The 17,302-nt window shown below is 54.7% G+C and overlaps 2 protein-coding genes across 4 annotated transcripts in view; one reads left to right on the top strand and one right to left on the bottom strand.

Annotated features, from left to right (window-relative positions):
• Positions 1 to 17,302, top strand: part of RSPH14 (radial spoke head 14 homolog) — a 78,077-nt gene that overhangs the window by 8,229 nt on the left and 52,546 nt on the right. The gene's annotated exons all lie outside the window — the stretch shown is intronic.
• GNAZ (G protein subunit alpha z) overlaps positions 7,156 to 17,302 on the bottom strand; it is a 51,882-nt gene continuing 41,735 nt past the window's right edge. The window contains exon 3 of the mRNA XM_072803387.1: positions 7,156 to 9,000. Within this exon, the coding sequence (XP_072659488.1) occupies positions 8,656 to 9,000 (345 nt within the window). The 3' untranslated portion in view covers positions 7,156 to 8,655. The remainder of the gene's footprint in view (positions 9,001 to 17,302) is intronic.

Genomic DNA, 17,302 nt, shown 5'->3' with positions numbered 1-17,302 from the left:
GTGGGTATTGGTGAAGTCCCAGGGCTCAGGGCTGAGCAAATGAATGCCCTGCGCCCACCACGGAGGAACTCTCCTCCTTGGGGTGTGGAGCTCCCAACCGGCTCTTTTGTTATTGCCACCTGTTTAAGCCATTCCGAGAAGTACAGAGACAATAGTAAACATCAAGTACCATTAGAGCCTTGCTAAGTTTTCACATTCTACCATGTTTTGTATTTGCTTGAGATTTTTGTTTTAAAAAGAGTAATAACCGTCCAAGCACCCTGTGAACCCTCCCCACCCAGCACCCCTTCTCCTGCTCTCCCCGGAGGCACCAGTAATTTCTGACTATATCTCTAATGCGGGTCTTTGTATTTGACCATGAATGTAGTTTTATAGAGATCTTGCCTTGCATGTTTTAAACTCTATGCAAATGGATCTTGTTGAATTATCCACTTGAAGTCCCTTGCCACTTAAAGAACCTAACGTTATAATTTTGAGATTTATCCATGCGTCATGGGCTGTTTTACTATTTTAACTGTGGCGTGCCCTTCTGGAGCTTGAACGTAACGCTCACATTCAATGCACTCAGCCCTGCTCCGCTGATGGGGCAGGCTGCTTGTTTCTGATCCTGAGCGTTCCCGCTCAGATTTTCCTGGAGTCCCTCCAAGGCCTCTGCTGGAGGAGAGCATCCTTTCGGGGGCCAGAGAATGCACGGCCTTCAGCTTGGCTGGATACTGCAGTTGCCTCCCAGCCCACCCTCCTCCCCCCGCAGAGAGCCCATTGCACATCCTCACCAGCAACCTGGTGGTGTGTGCTGTGCTGTTTCGCTGTTGGGTGGCTTTGCCATCCCCTGTGACTGGGAGAGGCCCCCGCCTCCCCTCTCCTGCCCAGTGCCTCCCAGGAGCCTGAGCATATTCTTTTGAGTTGTTTTTCCGTTTCTTATTGATTTGAGAGAGTGTTTCATTCATCCTGGATTCCAATCGTTTGTTGGCCACACACATCGCAAATACCATTTTCTGGCTTGTTGTGTGGCTTTTCACTGTTTATTTGTTTATTCATTAGCCCAGTAGTTTTTCAACTGAATGTAGTGTGTGTGTGTGTGTGTGTGTGTGTGTGTGTGTATTTGGAGCTGCTTTAGAGCTCATGAAGATATTCTACATTATTTTGTTCTAAAAGTGTAAGAGGAATTACAAGGGAAAGGAGGGGAACTGAGTGGGAAAAATTAGGGAGACAAACCATGAGAGACTCCTAATTCTGGTAAACAAAGGGTTGCAGAAGGGGAGGTGGGTGGGGGTTGGGGTAGCTGGGTGACGGACACTGAGGAGGGCACTTGATGGGATGAGCACTGGGTGTTATACTACATGTTGACAAACTGAATTAAAAAAAGACCCAAATAAATAAATAAGGACAACAGAATGAAATAGCATTTTAAAAAAACAAATTAGAATACATCAAAATTATCTTCTGATGAGAATATTTTTAAGAAAACAAAGTATGGCATAAACTAGGAGAAATTACATGCCTGACATGTTAAAACATGCCTGACAAAGGACTAATGTCCAGAATAAAGAATTCTCAAACCCCAGACTCAATAAAAACTCAGCCAAACATTCTAATGGAAACTTGACAAAGCTATAGGAACAGCCAATGAGGACATGAAAAATGCTCAAAATCATTAGTCACAACAGAAATACAAATGGAGTCTGAGTTACATAGGCCTTCAAGTTTTCTTACTATGTATTTCAAATGTATTGCACTGTATATGAATTTTAACTGAAGCTAAACAAGTAAATGCCTTTTGATAATATACATGAGGTGTTGAGAGGTAAAATATTCTGAAAGTTGAAGTGCATTAAAAATATTGAATCCATGGCAGATAAACAAAAATGTAGAATTTAGGTTGTAGACATGAATGTTTGCTGTGTCATTCTTTCAGCTTTATCAACCTTGTAATAACATGTTGAGGAAAATTTATGTGAAAGCAAAGAAATACAAATAAAGCCTGGGTTAAAGAAAAAAAAAAAAGTGTAAGAGTCTCGCTTTTCACATTTAGCTGGTGGAGGTACCTGGCCTGGATTTTTGTTTGTTTGTAGTTCTCCCTGTCTGGCCCTTGCCAGGCTGACACTGTCTTAGTTATAAAAGCTCTACAGAAAAAAATAAAATAAAATAAATAAAAAAAAGCTCTACAATCATCTGTGTTCTGGTGGGGAGGGTCCTATCTCCTTCCTGCAGAATTGTTCTGGAATCCATAAGCACGGGGTGCATCACAAGGGGTAGGGGAGTGCATGGTTCTGACAAAGCTCCCTAGTGGTGAGCCACACCTTCTATCACAGGATTTCTCGGGTGCTGCTCATTGTCTGTGGTGTGCCGGGAGGGGAGGCCTGGGACACTCGGGTGAGGGATGTGCAGCAGTGGGGGTGATGGCAGGGCTGGGGAGGGGGGTGGCAGCTGGAGGGAGAGAGGGAGACATACAGTGTGGCGGATGCCCCCAAGAAGTCCCCCTGGGGGGACTCTGAGCATTGTGGCTTCTGGGTTGGTCAGTGTGGCTGGGTCCCAGGGGGTCTCCTTGCTGGACCTCTGAGTGGGGTGAGTTCATTTACTTCAGTGGCTGTGGTTTTAACCAGCATGTGACCTTGGGTCGGAGCCTCGGCTTCATCACGGAGCACCGCAGTCCGTGTGCCTGTGGGCCTGGCATAGTCTGGACTCAGCTGGCTCACCTACTGATGGTCATTAGAATGGGCTTTCTACCCACTGCCACACCAGAAGGCAGCCTCTGCACCTGGCACAGTGCCTGGCACTCAAAAGAAATATTAGAGTTAGCCAGCTTTATGCCATATTTTAAAGCATCATTTGTTAGTTATTTGTAGCAATTCACTCCATCCGTCCTTCATTAATTCAACAGCTTCATGTGAGGCCCTTGATCTGTTCCAGCAACTGTGCCTCAATTGCTTGTCTGTAGTATGCGGTACCTGTAGGGGAACAGAGGTCTTTCCGCTAAATCCTTGCCCCGGCCCGCTGGGGCCGACTGTGTGGTTTCCCAGAGTGACCAGCAGGGGGTGCCACAGGACCGATGACTGCCTGGCAGGGCCTGGCTCTACTCTCAGGCCCCCCCGGGGTGCTGCTAGTCAGGGGACCAGAAACCAGGATTGTAGAGGCAATCGCCACGCAGAAGCCTCCAGCCCAGGGTCCCTGTCAGCTGGGCGACTGCTGGGAATTCTGGGAGAATCTCTTGTCTGCTCCCTTGTTTCTCTTTTTAAAAAAGATTTTATTTATTCATGAAAGACACAGAGAGAAGACACAGGCAGAGGGAGAAGCAGGCTCCCTGTGGGGTCCCAATGTGGAACTCCATCCCAGGACCCCGGCATCACGCCCTGAGCCCATGGCAGATGCTCAACCGCTGAGCCACCCAGGTGTCTCTGCTCCCTCGTTTCTGCTAACCCCACACAGAAACAGGTCTTGTTCTGTGGCCAGGCATTACAGGAGAGAACTCTGGTGCCGACATTGAGGATTCTTCGGGAACTAGATTTTGGGGTGCTGCTGAATAGCATCAGGGTCCCACTGGCCATGGCCAGGCCCCTTGGACCTTCAGACTGTGGCCTGGAACCAGGGTGACTTGGGGCACCTGTGAATTTGCACTGAGCTATGGCAGCAGCACGGTGCAGGGACCACTCTGTCTCCTACATCCTGTGTGCAGCCTGGCTTGGGTTGGGCCATGGGGGTCAAAACAGGTGCCCCTCCCGGAGGGCACCGGCCAGGGAGTGGAGAGGGAGGCAGAGAGGCTGTGCTCAGGCCTCTCCTATGGGAACGGGCTCCTCAGACTCAGAAAGGAGCAGTGTGGGCCTGAGGAGGGACAGGCCTTACCAGGCCTGATGTCAGGTACAGTTCTGATCCTGGTAAATTTGAGGTGCGGGGGACATGGAAGCTGAAGCAGTGGGAGGAGCAGAAGCCTAGAGGGAGGGGCTGCGGGAGGAGCAAATCAAGGTGCTCTGCCCCTTTGCAAGGTGCCTCAGCCAGGCAGCCTTGAGCAGGAAAGCTGCTGCACCCCTCTACCCTTTGGGGGCTGTGTGTGGGGTTGCCCAGAGCAACCCCCTGCTCCTCCTGGCTCTGACACCACAGAGTGCAGGGATGGGGCTGGCTGCCCCAAAGGGGTGGCCCTGTCCTTGCTCACCTGCCTTCAGGATGGGGCACAGCAGGCCCCACACATATCCTGTCCTCAGCCTGTCTGTGGTGGGCAGTTGTCCCCTTCCCAGACTCAGCAAAGGACAATGCCCACCAACAGTGCCACTGCTCAGTTGGTTCCCAGCCTGGTGCACCTGCTTTAGATGCCCCCTCGCCTTTTCCTCCTCCTCATCCAGTGGCCTGCTCCAGCCAGAAGAGCCTTTTCCTGTCTGGCCCAATGAAGGTGGGCCGCAGTCCCAGCAGCTATTCTCGTGGGCTCTTTTGGGGCGGGCAGTCTTTCTCAGCTCTCTCTACGTGGCTTTTGTATTTTACTTATTTGAGATAGAACGGGTGCACATGTGCACATGGGCAGGGGGAGCGGCAGAGGGAAAGGGAGAAGCAGACTCCCTGCGGAGCAGGGAGCTCGACTCGGGCTGTCTCCCAGGATCCTGAGATCATGACCTGAGCCGAAGGCAGACGCTAAACTGATTGAGCCACCAAGAGCCCCTTCACAAGGTTTTCATATTCCCAGGAGGTTTGGGACAGCTTGTTACACAAAGCAGATCAAATCTTTCCAGTGCATGCTCTGGGCAGAAGCAGTTGGGCCTGGCCTCACCTACCTCAGCACTGAAGCCCCTCGCCCAGCTCACCTTTTAGTGAGGCGAGTGCCCCAGTTGTTGTCCAGCCTTGGTGGGGTCCCCTTGTCCTCATGGTGGACCACGGCCCTCTCCAGCACTTGCCCCGGAGTCAGCAGATCTGTACGCCCTGCCCCTTTGTCTTAGATGGCCAAGGCCTTGCATGGGCTCCAGGGAAGATAGACCCAGGCCTGGTCGGGCCACTTGTTACACCATGTGATGCTGGGAAGTCATCTCCCCTCTGGGTCTCTGCTTTCTCCTCAATAAAACAGAGCCAGTAATCTTGGCTTCCCAGGAGTCGGGGAGGGTCGAATCAGACAAGTGTGTACCAGGTTAAGCCTAGGGCCATGTGGTGAGCAGTCGCCGAGGCAAGCTGGGATTATTGTCACTGAGCCATCGCTCCATCCCAGGTGACCACAAGAGCTACAGGGACTGGTGGCAATACCCTGGAGCCCACACGGTGGTATGCCCTATGAGAGGGAGTCTTGGGCCACATAGCAGGACCTGGCTGTGGTCAGTCATGTGCAGAGGGCGAGGCTGGGCCAGCTCCTCCTGCACAGGGTAGAGCCTCTCCCCTTAGGATCGTGCTCCCGCCAACTCTGGTCTCCTCTCACTTGTCCCTCTGCTGCTGGTCCCACAGCTCATTTTCCTCTGGCTGATGCCACCATAGGTGAACCTTTCCTGGACTTTTAGGTTAGCAGGTGCCTTCTCCACACTGGGCACTATTTGGGCACAGTGGAGGGAGAAAGTGGGTCAGACTGTGCCAGGTCCCCTTCCCACCTCGCCCTGGCATGGGTGCTTTATGCAGAGGAGTGTGGGAGGGAGGGGACATCCAACATGCAGCGGGCTGAGCCCCGAGAGATAAACAGTCTTGGACTGGGAAAAAGCACATCAGCGTGACTAGCAAGGCAAAAGCGGGATGCAGCAGGCCCACGAGAGGAAGAACCAGCACAGCAGGTGACCAGACTTATCGTGGGTCTCATTTCATAGCATATATGAAAATACTGACTCGCTCTGAGATATACCTGAAACTGACAGGATTGTACGTCAATTATACTTCAATAAAAATAGGCAACATACGAGATGAAAAATAAAACACTGAATGTATCATCTCTGAAATGTTATGGAAGAAGAGAATACAGGAAACATACCTATCAGAGTTGTCAGGGAAATGAGGCAAGGAGGGGCGGTTCATGTAGTAATTCACAGAATAAGTCAAAAAAAAAAAAAAAAGCCGTACAGACAGATTGCAGTGGAGAGCAGGGCCCTGGCAGTTGGCTGACTGGGCTCTGGGCACCGGAGCACTGGCCTGGGAAAGCACCTCCCATCCCTGAGCACATCAGGAGGGAAGGCACAGTCTTCCTATTTTCCTCCTAGCTGTGTATTTTTAGGTGAAGGATGCTCACGGTGAAATTACTGCTCTTTTCACAGTTGGCATTAAAAGCGTAAAATAAGTCTCAAAGATTTTAAGTCACACGCTATTTCTTCTTATACAAAAGTCCCCTTGGATTTTTGCTGTTTGGTGATGTGGGAAGGCGTGAAGGGAATCCCCACGAGGGCTCAGGGGTGGGGGAGGGAGAGAGCCCAATCTGGATGTGTGTCTCTGTGATGTGTATTCGCGTGCGTGCACGCGGGTGTGTCTCCACCTGCTGGTCCTCACTCGGGGCTCTATGTGGGCCCTGGATTCGAGGAGGAGGTGCAGCGTGGCTCTGTGGTCCCCGTGGGATCCTGTCTGGGGGCAGGGTGATCAGCATCAGAGCCAGCCAGGCAAGAACCCCAGGCTTCCGGATGCACTTGCCTCTCTGCCCCACCAGTCCCTGACCTGGACCTTGGGCACCTTTCCTCGTCTGTAAAACGGGTCACAGCTGACACCCTGCTGCGGTAGAGGTGTTCAAACAATCTGGAAGGAGCCCGATGCGGGCTGAACAAACTTGCTGGACTATTCAGTAGTGCTTTCCACCACATGGAGATGCCTCTAACCCCACAAGCCAGAGTCAGCAGACAGGACAGTGGGGTACGTACCCCTCCTCCCCACATCCTGCAGCACCCTCCAGGCTCTCCACCTCTAGCGTCCTGGCAGAGGTGTCTTGGGGTATGAGGGGTCTGGGTGACCCTGGGCTAAGGTGTCCTGGGCTAGTGCTGGGTGGGGGTCTCGCAGCCATCATCGCCCCCAAACCTCAGCCTCTCTAGACACATGGGCCAGACATGGCCCCCATCTCTTGCAGTTTCTTTCTTTGCTTGAGGTTGTTTATTCTTGATGGTCATTTCCAAGTGATTCTGCATGAATGTGTGGACTGGAGGAGAGAAAGCAAGCTGGGCATACAGTGTGTCTCCGGGCACGCTCCCACAGGCCAGCCGCACACATAGCACGCCAGGACAAAGCTTAGCTCATTCAGGATATTTTATTTTCTTAAAGTAGACAATCTTTAACTTTCATACAATCACCAGCTCCTCTTTCCCTCCGTACATCTCTTAAAGTCCTTGGCTGTGATTCCACGCACTGACCTTGGACATACAGGTACCGAACAGAGGCTGAGGGCAAAGGAGATTTGGCAAGGGCTCTGGCGGTGCCTTCCCTCTTGACGGCGGGGGTTCATATTTACATGCGGCCCTGGGCCAAGGTCCTTCGGTGGTGGCGGGTGCCACAGGCCCTGGGACAGGAAGGGCCAGAGTGCGAGGTCCCAGCAGGGCCTCCCTCAGGCTGCGCGGGCTGAGCCTTCACAGGAATTGTCGTAGCTCTCAGCCCGTCTCAGGTGTAGGGCGTGCGGGGGCCGGGGCCCCATTTCTCGCTCCCCCTTTCCTCCACTTGCAAAGCCATGGATAATTTACTCTTTAGATACCAAGACATTTAGCTATTGTTCATTCGCTCCTAGGTGAAGAACCTTCTTTAAATACATCACATTTATTTTTCTGAAATAAAAACGAAGCAGAAACCGCACCGTAACAAGAGGACGCTGCACGAGCTTATGTACAACGCGGCCCCGCGACGCTGCCGTAGGGCGGCCGTCCGCCCCAGTGTCGCTCGGGAGCAGAGGGACAGACTCATTCAGATAACAACTTTTACACTCAGCAAGCCAGACACAAAAAAGGACCACCTGAAAAAAAAACATAGGTTTTGAAAATCTGCATTTTAAAAAAGAATACTCAACTGCATTTGAAATTTTCCGTATTTCTGCGAAACACCACGAGATTTGGCCAAAAAAAAGGATGTCGGAGAAGAAAAAACCAGGTTTTGATTTATAAAACATCAGACTAGTAGAAGAAAAGCTGGAACCCAGCTGGCCTAGTTTGAGACAAATGGTGCCACTCGTGTTATTGTGTGGATTTTTGCTGCATATTTTGAAGCTGTTTAAAAAGAGCTGTGAGTGGCTAGAGGTCTGGTTAGTGCTGTCGTCTGGCCTTGCACCCGGGTTCCAGAACAGCCGTGGTACAGGGCGGGCCAGCGGGGAAGGCGCATGGACCCTGCTCCGGTCCTCCCTCCGGGTCAGCAGCAAGGTCCCCAGTCCGACGCTTGGGCGCAGCCGGCTTCCTCCGGATGACCCAGCCGCCTCTCCTCTGAGTCCCACGGGGACCCCCATGCAGAGCAGGGCCGACTCGGGAAGGCAAGGTGACGGGGCAGGAAGGGCCTGTAGTGAACCTGGTGACAGCGGCCGAAGTCTTCTAGAGGCTCCAGCGCTCCGGGGAACTGCCATCTCCAGACCGTGTGTGTGCGCGTGTGTGTGTCTACCTACCTAGCAATCTATCCATATATATTTATGTTTGCGGGAACGGGGGGCCATTCCTCAGGCCCCCGTCTTCTGCCCCTGGGCTGGGTCTCCCTAGCGCGAGGGGGGGTGTGACACCCCGGGGGTTTCGCCACAGGCCAGCCGGCCAGCCCGGCTCCTCAGCAAAGGCCTATGTACTTGAGATTGTTCTGTATGATGACGTCTGTCACCGCGTCAAAAACGAACTGGATGTTACTGGTGTCGGTGGCACAGGTGAAGTGGGAGTAGATCTCCTTGGTCTCCTTGTTGCGGTTCAGGTCCTCGAACTGCCGCTGGATGTAGACAGCGGCCTCCTCGTACGTGTTCTGGCCCTTGTACTCAGGGAAGCAGATGGTGAGCGGAATGCGGCGGATCTTCTCCGCCAGCAGGTCCTTCTTGTTCAGGAAGAGGATGAGCGAAGTGTTGATGAACCAGTTGTTGTTACAGATGGAGTCAAAGAGGCGCAGGCTCTCTGCCATTCGACTCTGCGGGCAGGACAGTTCCGGTGTTAATCAGGGGGTGCAGTGTGGGAAGGCCCCAGGCCCGCAGCCCTCCCGGGAGAAGGCCCCCCGGAGGGTCCCCCTAGTACCCTTCTGCCCGGCAGGCCTTCTCTGCCAGGCCAGGTCTGTCTTCACCTGCGTCCCCTGGGCTCTCGAGCCCCTAAAGTTGCTGGCACCGCCCTCGGCACCTTGACACCTGTTTGTAAGGGGCTGTCCCGCTTAGCTGGCCCCTCCTTTGTGGCGTGGGGCTGCTGCATGGCCTCCCCCCCGCTGTAGGGACCTGTGCCACTCCATACTCACGCGGAGGGCCCCATCTCCTGCTGTCCCGTGCTAGCTCGGGCCTGGAGCTGCCATCACATCACGTCTCTCTCTACGTGAGTGTGGCCAGGCTCCTGCCCCGCCGGCAAGTCTGGCCCTCTTGGGCGTCGGCCTGTCTTCCAAGTCTCGATCCTGTCACCCGGTACCGTCAGTCCTCAGCCCGATCTCTGAGCGGAGAGCCTGCGCTCCCAAGGCCCAAGGCTCCAGTCCGGAGAGTTGAGGAAGGCCCGGACCCCCCTGCCCCTGCCACGCCACTGGGCTCAAGTGAGGACAGCGGCCCAGGAGGCTCAGAGACCCCAGTGGCACTGCCCTTTATTCACACCCCTTCTTTCAGAGGACCTTAAATGGGTTGTAGTGACTGAGTTTTTAAGGAACATAACGCATCTGACTCCCAAGCCTGCCGTTTCCACGGAGGACTGACAACTCTAGCTTCTAAAAGGACTGCTGCTGAGTTACTATGGCGAGAGCTGCCATTTTAAAATAAAATGCACGAGCCAAATGTCCAAACAAAGCTCAGAGCTAGTTTAGTTTAGATCGGAGGCGGATTTAAGGACTCTGACCAGATAGTATCACCAGTCATGTGATAATGACGAAGGAAGCCGCGGCTGGTGCATATGATGTGGCCGTGGCACGCCAGCTTGTTCAAACCTTGCACCTTCCTAGTCCCATTTTACAGATGAAGTAACTGAGACTTGGAGAGGCAGGAAATGTGCTCCAAGTTCCACAGCCAGGAGCTCAGGCTCCCTGCAGTGTGGATGGACAGCACTGTTGGCCTAAGTGAGGTCACCCCAGGTGGGAGTGTCCAGGAGGATGCCTCAGTGAAGCCCTGCTCTCCTGGAGATCCCGAATTGTCTTAGGTACACAGTCTAACAGCATCGGTGCGGAGAAGGAACCGGGTTACGTGGGGGAGAGGATGCTCGGGGGTACCTGTCCAAGAAGCTGCCCTGAGATTCTGTGTAGCACCTTGGAGAGCATGTTTTCCAAAACCAATGTGCCTTGTTTAGACTGAGCTCAGGAGTATCAGAAACTCTGGAGAGTCAGTGGTTTCAGGTCTTGAGGGAAGGGAGGGGAGTGACCTTTCTATGGAAATAAGATGCAGGATCCCCATCCCCAGTAGGGCCTGGAGGAGCCACACAATGTTCCCAAATGTGAGATAAGTGGTGGTCTAGGAATGTCACATTCTACTGGAGAGTAATTAGCTCTAATGGATTCCTGGAAGCCACACTGTAAAGCCTAACAGAGCTATCAATTCTCTTAGGAATGATGTCATAATCAGGGGCTGTGCTTCTGACCCCAAATTTCACATCAGATAAATAACAGATGCGGTTATTAGCACGCATGCATTAATTCATTGAGCAAACGCTTGCTGACCATGCCCTAAGGGCCAGTGACAGGTCCCAGCTCTCATGCCAGGGGCCCAGGACTCAGAAGAGGGGGATGGGTTGGCCATCAGCAGGAAGGTGGGCACCAGCAGGCCAGTGCCCAGGGCTGGGAGTTCACAGCGTGGGAGCCAGGCAGAGGAGACAGGGCGTGGCCAGGGTCCTAGAATGGGTATCTGCTGGGCCACTCAGGGGGAGAGCCAGGGTGGCTCTTTTTTTTTTTTTTTTTTAAGATTTTATTTATTTATTCATGACAGTCACACAGAGAGAGAGAGAGAGAGAGAGAGACACACACAGGCAGAGGGAGAAGCAGGCTCCATGCAGGGAGCCCGACATGGGATTGGAATCCCGGGTCTCCAGGATCGCGCCCTGGGCCAAAGGCAGGCACCAAACCGCTGCACCACCCAGGGATCCCCCAGGGTGGCTCTTATACCTGGTCCAAGCCAGCAGCTCTGGACAGGCTGTGGAGTCTGGAAGTAGAGGGGCAGGAGGGCATCCTCCACAGGCTGACACAGTGCCCGTGTGCCAGCCAGTGCTCGCACGAAGGCCTCTGCTGGTCAGTCCTTTGAGGGCAGGCCCTGTGTGGCACCGGAGCAGCCAACAGGCACGTGGCCCCTCCTTCCCCGCGGCCATCTCAGCTGCTCAGACGCACCCTGGGTTTGTCCTTCCGGTCTCATGTGAACCTCCGCCCCACAGACAGCGCTTGGCAGGCTTTCTGGACCCTAGACATCTCTCTGAGCCTCACGTTCCTTACTTGGAAGTCTGGGAACTCAGGCACTTTCCTTACACGGCAGCCATGTCCTTGGCAGTGTCTTGCAAACGCTCATACGATGGCTATGGCCTAGCAGGAGTCTCCCTCATCGTGGGGCCCTTGCCCGCTCCTGGGCTCTTCTTGCCTTTCTGGCTTTTGGGGCTTGGCTTCTCTCTCTTCCTTGGGACAAAGCATGTGTAACCACACTGGCCACTATTTACACACCTGGGAGATGATGAGCATCAAAGAATCACCACAAGACCTCTATCTGTGTAGACACCCTGCCTGCATGGGCCCTGCCAGGCAGGATTCAGCAGACTGTGGGACACACTGACCAGGTGCCAGCTTGCAGAAACACACGTGAGCGCTGGAGCTTGAGAGGCCCTGGGCTAGATGCTGTACTCCACCTGTCATCCCCTACTGCTCCCTGGGTGCTCATGGCCCACATGGGGTGCCACTGTGCCAGGGCCCCCTGTAACTGCACATGAGGCCCCTCTGCTGAGGAGGAGCCAAGCCCAGGAGGTGATGCGTGGGCAGGGTGGGGCCCTTTGCCTCGGTGCCCACGGTGCTGTCACCACGGCACGTGCACTCCTGCATTCCATCCCAAGTGGGCAGAGCCGTGTCCTGGCACCTCAAAGCACAGATCACTGAAGAAGGAACGTGCTATTTTGGGCTATCACTCTGGAAACTGTGAAGCACGCACGAGTCTGAGTATGGGAGGGATGAGTGCCACGGGGCCTCCCTCCTCCTCTCTCCACGCTCCGCACACCCTCTGTGGCCTCGCTAAAGGCCTCTTCTTCCTAGAAGCTCCGGTGACTTCTTCTGCCCCATATTCCTGTTCACTTGCCTACAGCACATGTCTGGCTCTATGCCCCATACCAGGATAAAGTCCCAGTCCCCCAGTCTGGCCTCTAGGGCCTCCCCTGGCATCCCCCCCTGGCCCTTGGTGGCTGTGCACAGCCTGGACAGCAACTATGCCTCATTCATCTCCCCCTGCCACCCACTTCCCTTGTGACCCTGCCCACTTGGTGTCACGGGTCAGAGCTGCTGCTCGTGGCCCCAGAGGTGTTGAGACAGGACTGGGCACCATCCTCGTGTGGTCCAGCTGGGCTGCTGGGCTCCCAGGGCAAATGCAGCCAGCAGTAGCTGTGGAATCATTGCCAGCGGATCACTCCCTTATGCTGTGAAACTTCCGTTAGCCTGACACAAACATCCTCTTGGATCCAGAATCCGAGAAGCCTGCAGGCCACGGCTGTGCTGCAAGCAGGGGGCTACCTATTTCACGCATGTGGAGATGGAGGCCTGGACAGGCTGATCCCAGGGCTCAGCTAAGAGTCCGGTGTCTACCAACCAGGTGTTCTCTTCCAGCAAGAAGCCCTCCCCGCCTTTACTGCTCCAGCTGCCAGTGGAGCAGTGGTCATGGGTGCTTCACCCAGGAGGAAGCACACCCACTAGCAGCTGCCAGCCGTGCCAGCCTGGGGCTCTGATGCCCACCAGCTCTCTCCAGGGCCTGTTCACCAGCAAGTCAGCACTTTCTAGGAGTCTGGGGTTTGTCTGCACATTCATTTATATAAATAATGCAGAACAGATGATTCCCATCAGAAGCTTGGGCAATGGTGGGAATCTTAACTGCCCAACGGTGAGAAATCAGTGATTGTCACAAAGCATGTCAGACAGAGGGAGGCAGCTGGGTGGCTGCATGTAGTCCCTGGCTGGTAAAGAAGTCATTTCTTGGCCATTTGCAAAGAAAGCTCCTACTCAGATGGATCCAAATATGCTCAATGCCACTGAATAGACTTTCCCCCAGGTGGCCTGTGGATGTCACCAGGCTGGACCTAATGACCTGTTTAGGTTTTTTTTTTTCCGGTAAGATTTTATTTATTTGCGAGAGAGGGAGCGAGCGAGTGAGCATAGCCGGGGGGGGAAGGGCAGAGGGAGAGGGAGGAGCAGACTCCCCACTGAGCAGGGAGCCCAGTGTGGGGATTGATCCCAGGACTCTGGGATCATGATCCAAGCAGAAGGCAGATGCTCAACTAATTGAGCCACCCAGGGGCCCTTAATGAGCTGTTCCTAAGGAGCTCACTGGCCTGTGAGTCTGGGGTCTTTGCTCCATGCTGAACTTGGAGGAGACCTTCACCTGACACGTGGCTACCATGTGACAGCAGCCATGGTGGCCTGGACTAGCTTCATTTTGAGGCCCATGCCAGGGTGAGCTGCGATATGAAGGGGAGCCTGCATGTGGTAAGGGGAATGTTGCCCTTTGGTTCTGGTGCTCTACAAAGGCTCCCCTGTTGTCACCAAACATGTTCCCTGCCCATAGTTACAGGTACAGTCAGGGTCTGGGGCCAGAGACCTGGTGTTCACTGTCACCATCAGTTTTTTGATGTGCCTTAGATAAGTCATTTCTCTGCTCTGGGCCTTAGTTTCTTCATCTATAAAATGGGATGAATTGACCAGGTGCCAGCCATGACCACTGTGAGAAGGAATGAAGGCATGGTGCAAGAAGAGCCTGGGTCTGTCAGGCCTTGCTCTGTGGCTGCTGGTGCGCAGTAGGTACCGTCCCATGCCACTGGCACAGGGGTGTCTGTTGTCTTCTCTCAGTGGGGATGCCAAGGGCCCCACTGCAGGAGCAGCTCTGTGGGCTGCTTGAAGAGGCCTGATTGCAGACCTGGGCTCAGCCAGCCAGCAGCTGACAGGTTCCTGGGGCCAGCAACGCCTCCGTGCTGACCGCGGGTTCCAGGGCCACCTGGTTCCTCAGGGAGCCTCCCGTGACTGCTCAGCTTGGAGATCCAATGGCCACCTGACTCCACTCTCACAGGTGTGAGGCTTGCCTCCTCGCAGTAGGTTCCCTTAGCTTTTTTTTTTTTTTTTTTTCCCTTAGCTTTTTAGTGGAGGCCGGGAGAGCCGCAAGTGCCAGGCTGAGCACCTCCAGTTACCAGTTTCCCTGATTTGATAGGTCAAGGCCACAAACTCTGGCATGGCAGGGTTTCCTTGTGTGCTGGCTGGGTGGGAGAGGGCTGGTTCCTGGAGACCCAGCCTTGAACCCAGCCGTAGACACTCAGGGAGAGCCCCCGAACTTTGCAAATGAGCAGAAAGGGCCTCGCAACAGGCACAGTGTCCTGTCCAAACATTTTCCTGCATGGCCTCAGACTCCTACTGATTTGAGAGCTCACCAGCCTGCCTGAGGGAGGGGGGCCAGCAGGTGTCCTCCAGGCTGTGGTTCTTGGGTCCCTCTCTGAGTGCATTCCGGCTCTCTACATTACTGGGGGGAGCACAGCTCAGCCTTCCTAGGACACTGTAGTTTCTAGAGAGAGGCAGGGGAACAGGTAAGGGTGCTAGCTAATGACTACCAGGCTACCAGCCTGCCTTGAGTCTTTCTAACCTGTCCCCCTGGGGGCTCCTTTCAGCCTCTAGCCCTCCCTGCTTATGGGCCACCCCACCTCCCTCCCAAAGCCTGTGCCAGCTTCTTGAGCGTCATGCAGCTTGCTTCCAAAATCTGTGAGTGTGGGGTCTGGTGTGCAGCATATCTGCAACTTAATACGCCTTTGGGGTGGACTAGGGGTGGGGGCCTACTTTTGGAGCTGGGGACCCTTCAGCGTCTCTTTACCATAGCCTAGCCAACCCGCATAGTAACATACTCACCACTTTCCAGCAGCACCAAACTGTGGGCAGGTGGGCGAGAGAAAGAGGCCTGGGCCTCAGAGCCTCCGGTTCTGACCTCCATCCACTGCACCCACCCTTCCTGACAGACACCCCGTAGCTCAGGGTGCCAGGGGGCAGGGTCCTTCCTATTCTCTCCTCACAGGCCACCACAGGTGTTCTGTTAGGACCCAGGTCGTGTATATGGTGATTCACTGACTACCTTGGACTGAGGACCAAGTGATAGGGAAAGGGCACGGGCACACTCTGAAACCCTCTCTAACCCCACATTTCCTGACTGAGCTCCTGGGGCAAAATCTGGACCCCTCAGAAGGGGCACACTGGCCCTTCATGATCTGGGTGTTCTCATCTTTCTCCCTCCATGTGACTCCCTGTTCCTGGCCCTCACCTGCTCCGAGGTGCCTTGCATGGACCGCCTCTAGCCTGTGTCACTCTGGGCAAGATGCTCGCTTTTCAACACCTCAGCCCCTCACGTGGGAGAAGGCAGGGATACCAGCCTCACAAAGCGGGGTGGCTTTCCGTGGAGAAAATGCACACGGACTCACACTTGCTGTTTTTGTCATTGGTTATGGGGCCCTGAGTCTTCCTTCCACCTACCTCTTGGCCCTTGAGGACCCCATCGTAGGGTGGGCGAGCCACAGGCTGTGTGGCACTTGTCCAGGTGTGCCCGACCTGATATAGATGCTCAGCCAACCTCGCTGCCCTGTTATCATCACACAGGTCCCCCATTGTCCTGTTCCAGGAAAAGGCAGGCTGTGCAGACGCTGCTCTTTGCTCCCTTTGGGGCCCCCGGGTCTGGGCACATTTAGGGTTGGTTTCCATGCCAGCTCCCAGCTCTATAGTCCTCCTAGGACACTGGTCCAGTTCATCCTGTTCCCAACGCCCTCCTCTCCTGTGTGGACACACATTCCAGGGGTGACAGGACCAGTACCTGCCTACCCTCCAAGGTCACACTGGTTTGGGGCAGCCATATGCAAATGCCAACTCATGCTGAACAGGCCATCAACCAGACCCTTGGAACACAGGGGAGGCCAACTGGGGGACTGCCCTGTACTGACCCATCCTGTCTCCCTGTCTGCTCCCTCTCCACCAGGTTCCCACACCCCCAGGGTCTGGTGGAGGGCTCACTGTGGTCACAGCACAGGGCGAGGCCAGATGGCCCAACCAGGCGTCCACAGGGGTCTCCAGCCTTAGACCTCACATAAAATGCAGGTGATGTCAAGGTTTCAACTCTTCCCGGGACCAGCCTGAACCCTGGGGCTCGGGACCTGGAAACCCCAGCCTGCCAATACTTCAACACCCTTCACTGCTGAGCCCGTACATTCCTCACTCCTTCCTTATCTCCCTGGGAGACCTGCTCCAGGGGCCCTTCTATGTGCGATGTTGTTCTAAGCCTAAGGGAGACGGAGAGATGAGCCAACAGCCCTGTTCTCAACGAGCCCATCCTGGGCAGGATGAAATAAACGAGGTGATGTGGTGGCTGGGGAGTGGCCGATGAGGGTGAACTTGATCTGCCAGCCACTGGTTCTTAGCTGCCCTGAGCCTCAGTCTCCCCCACCTCCCCATAAAATGAGGTCTGTTAGTGTGCCTCCTCACAGGGTGGCTGAGGATGAAAGTGTGACATGCAGAGAAAGCTGAGTCCCCATGGCCAGGCACTGTGGCTGCAAGTAGCCATCGTGGGCATGACTGAGATAAAAGGGGAGGCTTCCTGGAAGAGAGGGCCTCCCTATTGGGCCTTAGGGAGGGTGGGTAGGGCAGGGAAAGGCATGGAGCTGCAGCATAGGCAAGCTGGGAGGGGTGGTGGAGGGGATGCAGCGGGGGGCCAGGCCTTGGCCCCGGCTCAGCTGGGGTTCCAGAGCCCGGGGAGGCTCTGTCCTTTCCTGGGTCTCCGTTTCCTCATCTCTAGGATGAGGCCTCAGTTTTGTTGTAACCTGGTTAAGCTCAAGTCTGCCCATTGTAGTGAAGCCTGGAGTGTTTGTTCATGGGAACTGTGAATTCAGCTTTTCACACTGGAAGGAAGGCTGGGAGGCTGGGCCACGCACATGAATGAGTTCCATTCACCGTGGATGGAGGCAGCCCCACGGCTGCCCACCCCACAGCTGAGCCACGGGGCCTGGCCCCAAGCAGCAGGGTGCCAGGTTCCGAGGGCGCTGAGGCCGGGACCAGGGCATTGAGGCTG

The sequence above is a fragment of the Canis lupus genome, chromosome 27 (genome assembly GCF_048164855.1).
Source record: "Canis lupus baileyi chromosome 27, mCanLup2.hap1, whole genome shotgun sequence".
Taxonomy (NCBI): Eukaryota; Metazoa; Chordata; class Mammalia; order Carnivora; family Canidae; genus Canis; species Canis lupus.
The sequence above is the reverse complement of the archived record's forward strand: the minus strand, read 5'-3'. Positions and strand labels throughout refer to the sequence as shown.